The 7,286-nt window shown below is 42.1% G+C and overlaps 1 protein-coding gene across 2 annotated transcripts in view; it reads right to left on the reverse strand.

The window, feature by feature from the left end:
- Positions 1-3,871, reverse strand: part of WWP2 (WW domain containing E3 ubiquitin protein ligase 2) — a 111,256-nt gene extending 107,385 nt beyond the window's left edge. For both annotated transcript variants that reach the window (XM_019654490.1, XM_019654485.1), the window contains exons 1-2: positions 3,728-3,871; positions 3,257-3,378 (exon numbers count right to left, since the gene is read on the reverse strand). In XM_019654490.1, the coding sequence (XP_019510035.1) occupies position 3,257 (1 nt within the window). In that variant the 5' untranslated portion in view covers positions 3,258-3,378; positions 3,728-3,871. The remainder of the gene's footprint in view (positions 1-3,256; positions 3,379-3,727) is intronic.
- Between the last annotated feature and the right edge of the window lie 3,415 nt (positions 3,872-7,286).

Here is a 7,286-nt window from a genome sequence, read left to right on the forward strand (position 1 = left end):
CTGGAGCTGGGCTGCCGTGAGTCACCAGCGACAGCATAGGCTACAGTGGGGCTGCAGTGGGCTGCCATAAAGCTACCATGAGTGGCTGGCAGCCGGAGTGAGCTGCCAAGAGCCGCTGTGAGTGGCCGTCCAGTGGCCAGCGACCAATCTGCCTCGCCCGGGAAGAGCACAATAATACCAACATGGGCCAGTGAAGTGACGTCCTCCACAACTAGACTGAAGAACAAAAGGACAGCAACTTGTCTGTTCTCCTTCCCAAATTCCCCAACACTGTTCCCCTCCCTCTCAAAAAAAAAAAAAGACTCCTAAAAATAAGGACATTCTCTCACCTAACCACACCGCCATTATTTTACCTAAAACAATTCCTCCATCACTTGATATTCATTCCATATCCAAATTCCCCCAATTGTTCCAAACATATTTTTATAGCTGTTTTTCCCCAACTCAGGACCCAATCAAGATGAACAAATTACATTTGGTTGTTGTCTCCTTAACCTTTTAAAATCTAGAATACTCTCCCTTCTTTTTCCATGACAATGATTTCTGTTTTCTTTTCTTTTTGTTATTTTTTGTTTTTTCTTTCTTTGTTTATTCTTTTATTCCATTAAAATTTATTTTTAAAGACTGCTACCAGCTGTCTTCTACAATGGGCCAAATTCTGCATTTTTCTGATTGTTTCTTCATGATTAGATTCACATTGAACATTCTTGTCAATATAGGTTGCATTATACTCACACACTTATTACACACACCAACAAGGTTGTCCTATTGGGGATGCTAAGTTTGATCCTTTGGTTAATGTGGGTTCAGCCAGATCTCTCCACTATAAAGATCCATTTTCCCCTCTGTAATTTATAAAAAATCAGCAGGGTGATATTTTGAATGTTTCTTTTTCTAAAAGATGAGCCAAAATAAAGGCTTCAAGATACAAGCAAGTTTACCTAGAAGTGTATTTACTGTTTGATGAAATATAAATGCCAGTCTCTTATACATGGAGTCACATCTTCACATAGGATTTAGGTTGTAAAGTCAACAAATAAGGCAAAAAAATCACATATCACCAAAACTATACCCTTGATAAGCTCTTAGGAAGGGACCAGAATGAAGTCTGACATATTATCTTTCAATAGGTTTCAAACAGCCAGTTTTTTGCTTTGTTGTACTGTGTTTTTCAGTGTTTCTTGCATTAAATACCAGCTAAAATAGTTGTAGGGCCTTGATGTATTTAAAAAGTGTATCTAAAAACGCTAGGATTGCACTATGAAGAGGCACGAGGGAACAGAGGCAAAGGGACAGCACAGTAGCATCTCCCAAATTACACTGTAGGCTCTATCAGTGAAATGTAGGGGAGGAAGAACCACCTACACTATTTAAATTGTTATTTCTCTCTTTCTCATTCTCCCCACCATTTTCCTGGATGGGGTTATCAAATCCCTATAGATTAAATGCATATATAATGAGATGCACTTATATTATCAAGTTAGCTCTTTCTATACTAGTAAGAAACTTCACACTGAAGAAAGGCAACACAGAAATCTGTTAGAAGTCAGTGTGTGTTCCTGAATAATATGGACCCAGAACAGGGACCTCAGGATGTCACCAGGTTCCGTGGGCAGTCTTCTGTTTTGACCCAGGCTTGCCAATTATAGGTAAAGTAGTGAAGGCTGTAGTCCCAAATTCAAAACCCTATCAGTTCACTCTAATCCTTCTCCTTCCTCAAAAGGGCTGGAGCAGCAATGAGAGGCCAAGAAAAATAATTTACAAGTATCAAGACTATAAAAAAAAATCAATAGCTCAATAAGAAGCAAAGAATATGAACAGGCAATGCACAGAAAAGGAAACTATAAATTTCCCTGAAACATATGATAAGATGCTAAACATCGCTATAATAAAAAAAACTCAAGATCAAACTATGCTGAGGAAACAACTTTTTACCCATCGGGCTGGCAAAGATAAACGTCTGTGTAATACACTGTGTTGGTAAAGATGTGGGGAAACAGGCACTCTGACACACTGCTAGAAGAGCATTCCTTCCAAGGAAGGCAACCTGGCTCTCAAAATTACAACACATCCCCTCTGACGTATCTTGAAAGGGACATACAAGAAACAGATAATACTGGTTTCCTCCAAGCAGAGGCACTGAGGGGCTAGAGGAAAGAAAGAATTTTAAAGTACACAAATGTACTTAAAAAATGAATACCATTTACATTGCAACAATAACAAAAACTATTGCCAAGAGATACAATTTAGCCTCAGGATGACCATGTTGAGGCCGGAGCTCAGACACTGAGTCCTGTTCCCCTGTCCTTAGGCATCTCCCAGTCTCGGGACTCTTCAGCAGAGCTGAAGCTTCTGAAGCAACATTCTTTCATTCAAGCAATATTTTCTGAGGGCCTGCTACGTGTCAGGCACTGTTCTAGTCATTGGAGTCCAAAGTAACCAAAACAGACAAAACTTCCTGTAATTGTGGTGCCTATATTCTATTGAAGGAGATAGTCATTAAATGAATTAGATCACAATGTGTAGTATGTTAAACAGTGACAAGGGCTGAGAAGAAAACATAAAGGAGGGGAGAGGATAGACATGAGGAAGTCGGGGGTGGGGGGATGGGGGTTTTAGATGGGGAGATCAGGAAGGCCTGGTTGAAGAAGATGACTTTTGAGTAAAGACCTAAAGAAAGGAAGGAAGCAAACCAGGTAGATAGCTGGGCCAAAAGCACTTCACTCAGAGGCAACAGCAAGTGCAAAGGCCCAGAGGTGAGAATGTGCCTAGTATAGGCAATTAATTGCAAGGAGGTCATGTGACTAGATGTGGTAAACATGGGAGAGCAATGGAAGATGAGAAATGGGGGTCAGGGCCGGCCGAGTGGCTCAGCTGGTTAACAGCTCACTTGGGAGCACCAGCTCTGAGCAGCAGGTTCGAATCCCACATTAGGACCAGTGACGCTGCACCCTCTACAGCTAAGATGGTGAACAACAGCTCGACCTGGAGCTGGGCTGCTGTGAGTCGCTGGTGACGGCGTAGACTGCAGCAGGGCTGCAGTGGGCTGCCGTGAGCTATGTGAGTGGCTGGCAGCCAGCGTGAGCGTCCGGCAGCCGGTGTGAGCAATGACCAGCGACCTATTGCCTCACCGGGGAAGAGCACAATGATCATACCAACATGNACACGACATCACCAGGATTATCTGCCATGTTTGAGAGAAATCCATGCCTCCCCCACAAATGAACCACATCAGCCACCCCGTCATCATACGTACTTTTGCCCCCATTGTTCTTCAGGACATTGGAGAGGTTGACAGAGGCGGTGCCTAGCAGTTCATTTCTCAAGGTATGGCAGCTCCAGACCTTCAAATCTAAATGACTCTGGGCCGTGACATTCCTGGAAAACAAACACTTGATACATCACATCCAAGCAGTACAGTTACTCCTATCACTTAGAAGCAAACCGAAAAACTATACTGTTGACGTCTGGGTAGAGGGAAAAGCCCAAACAGGAAGACACTCACATATCCCCTTTCCCCCACAAGGCTGCCCCTGTAACCACCTAGCTAATAATAAACACTCTGTGAGCTCAGTGATGTGGAAACGCCTAAAGAAAGGTGCCTCGGGTACCAAAGGCAGAAGAGTCAGGGGCTCCACAGGAACCCTGGGGCTCCCACAAGCCCCTTGGAGCGCCTTCTCTCTTTCCCCTGTGTTACTGCATTCAAAGAGAAGGGACTTGCTCTTACAAAGTGATGATCTCATTCCAGAGAAGCTCGGAGCTCCCAATTCGCTTCCCAGTCTTCTTGGTCTCACTGGGGAGTCCATCCACTGCCACTTCCACAAACGAGTTAATTCGAGGTTGGCGATTATGTACCTTGGGCTTTGCTGACACCACTGGATGGGAAAGAAAGAAAAAGTCAAGAATGAGTCAGAGGGCTCCCAGCTGCCCCCCTGTGGCAGATGGTCTCCCTCTTTTTTGCCGTTTCTTTTAAAAGACAAATTTTGTTTTTTCCTGATTCTAAAAAATCTTACTTTTGTAAATGTGAGATTATATATATATAAAGCATAAGAAACAAAAATCACTCCTAGTCTAAAAATAAGATGTTGGTAAATCCAGACTTTTTAGACTTTCATATTTTATGTCCCCAATTCTTTAAAAATTCTTCTCCCCAAAAATTCCATTTTAAAAGGCTGCAATATAAGCCCATTATAAGGATATGCCATAATTTAGTTAACTATTCTTTCACTGATGAATAGATTGCTTCCAATTTTTTACTCTGGAAAAATTACCATGAATGTATATATTTGCATGCATTTCTGAGTATTCTTCCAAAGGATATGACCATTTTTTAAAGTTCTTAAAACTTTAATTCCTTTTCAAAAAGGTAAACTCATGTAGAAACCCATAAGCACTATAGAAATACATTCATTTCACCAAACACTGCGTAACACTGAGTACTATAATTTTCACTCTTTGCAAATCATATTGGTTAAAAAAAAATAGTATATCGGGCCGGCCGAGTGGCGCATTGGTTAAGAGCTGGCTTGGGATGCCAGAGGGCCCCAGTTCGGATCCCATATGAGGGCCAGTGACACTGCCCTCTACAGCTAAGATGCTGAACAACAGCTCAACCTGGAGCTGGGCTGTTGTGAGTTGGCAGCGACGGCCGTAGGCTGCAGCCCCTGCTGCAGTGGGTTGCCACGGGCTACCATGTGTAGCCAACAGCCAGCGTGAGTGGCCAGCAGCCAGCGTGAGCTGCTGTCCAGAAGCTGGCGACTGATCTGCCTCACCCGGGAAGAGCGCAATAATGGTGCCAACTTGGGCCAGTGAAGCAACTTGTCCTCCACAACTAGACTGAAGAACAAAAAAAAGACAGCAACTTGTCTGTTCCCCTTCCCCCAATTCCCCAGCACTGTTCCCATCCCCCAATTCCCCAATAAAAAAAAATCTTTAAAAAAAATAGTATAAATATTAATAACTAAGATTTAATGAGCACTAATTACAATCACTGTATGAGTATTCTGCACACATTATCTAACTGAATCCTGACAACAAACCTATGAGGCAGGGAATATATCATTACTCCAGTTTCACCCAGGAGGAAACAGGCTTGGGAAAGCCAGCTCATTGCCCCAGGCTACACAGCCAGACAGCTTCAAGCCAGGGTGTACACCCAAGGCATCCTGACTCCATGCCATTCTGTCTGCCATTACCAGACTTTATTTGTCCTATTGCATGTCTTCAACTACTAGTGAGACTGAATATTTTGTCCATGGGCTTGTTAAGCATCTGCATTTCCTCTTCTGTTCATATCCTTTGTGTGGCAGACAGCGTTTCTGATGTTCACCTGGCACCAGCAAGCCAGGGACTCAGAGAGCACAAGCTAAGCAAGGAGCCACCTAGGGCTAGACAAGCTCCTCTTAGAGCTTATATTAGCCAGAGATGAAACACATACAGACGTCTTCTATCCTATGCCCCAAATCAGAGCATATGATTGGCGTTCCTTACCCATGATGGCAAGATGGTCCTAGTCTGAGCTCCCCTCTGTCCAGAGTTAGCAAATCTCTCCCTCCCAGACCCTTCTGAGAGGTGACAGTCCTATAAGGGTCCACAGCTTGGCAAAGGGCAAACCCACCTCTGGACTGTTGTTATTAGCAATACCTGTCTTCTCCCGGCCCAAAAGAACAGTAAAGAGTAAGTCAAAGAACAACAACAACAAAAGTTGTGGCTAAGATTCAGGAGCAACAAGGAATAGTACTAGGGAAAAAAAGTCGTGGTGCTGGGCAATGTGGCTCAGAGTAGAAAACTTTAATACTTTACACATAGACCAAGGTTAACTGAGGCCACCTGGTGGGGTGAGGGTGGCTCTGCATGCAGGCCCTTAACTGGAAAAAAAGATTTTATATATGTATATGGACTAGGTATAATTAGGGTTCTATGATTTTAAGCTACATGGTTTCTTTGAAATCAATAAATTAAAACCCTTTACTTATTAATAAATAGGCCCACTAAGACCCAGGATGGTGAAATAACATCCAAAATCCTGGAACTAGTCCGAGCCAGAGCTCAGCCTGGAAGCATGTCTCACAGCTCCCAGGGCAATTCTTTGAATTCTGTCATGATGTTTCCTTTCCTGTCCTCTAACTTTATTCCATAGGTTTGGTGGGTTTTTTTCCCTTTTCCTTTTCTTTTCTTTTCTTTTTTTGACATAATTTCAGCAAAGTTTTTAGAAAAGTTGCAAGAATAATACAAAGAATTTCTATAAACCCTTCACCCAGAATCACCAAATATTAACTTACTATATTTGCCTTATTATTCTTTCTTTCCTGATTCTCTCTCATACACATACACTTTTTTTTTTTCCTGAAACTTTGGGAGCGAGTTGTAGATGCTGTGCCCCTTTACTCCTAAATACTTCAGTGTGTATGTCTAAGAACAAAGACATTTTCTAATATAACCATAGTATAATTATCTACATCGGGAAATGTAACATTTTTAATATTATTATCTAATGTACAGAACTTATTCAAATTCAAGTTGTCCCATCGTTGTCCATTATAGCAAAAAAGAAAAGAAAATTTTTCTGGTATAGGACCCAATCTAGGACCACATGTTGCAGCTAGTAGTCTTATTTTGAAGTAAATTCCCAATTCATAGACAAGTTGAAAGAATAGGATAAATAATTGCATGCTCTTCACCAACTGTTATCATTTTGCCACCATTTGGTTTTATCCCTGCTCCATGTGGGTATATCTGTACGATTCAAGAGAAGTTCTGTGATAATGAAAATGTATGCTAATGCTATCCAATGCATTGCCATGACATACAAATACATGTGGCTACTGAGCACTTTAAATACAGCTAAGGTGACTGAGGATTTGAATTGTAAATTTTAAATTAACTTTTAATGTAAATAGTTCTATGGGGCTATAGCGGCTACCCTATTGGACAGTACATGGTATAAATATGTGCTATTTATGTCTATGTTTGTGTGTGTGTAAACTATATATTTTTTGTAAGCTATTTTTTTCTTGTAAACTATTTGAAAGAAAATTGTACACATCATGACAGATCAGCACTAAATACTTTCAGAATACAACTCCTGGATTGGCTGAGTGGCATGTTGGTTAAGAACTGGCTTTGGACACCAGCTCTGAGCAGCAGGTCCCCAGTTAGGATCCCACATGGGCCAGTGATGCTGCGCCCTCTACAGCTAAGATGGTGAACAACAGCTCAACCTGGAGCTGGGCTGCCGTGAGTCACCAGCGACAGCATAGGCTACAGTGGGGCTGCAGTGGGCTGCC

Source organism: Hipposideros armiger, unplaced genomic scaffold (genome assembly GCF_001890085.2).
Source record: "Hipposideros armiger isolate ML-2016 unplaced genomic scaffold, ASM189008v1 scaffold_9, whole genome shotgun sequence".
Lineage (NCBI taxonomy): Eukaryota > Metazoa > Chordata > Mammalia > Chiroptera > Hipposideridae > Hipposideros > Hipposideros armiger.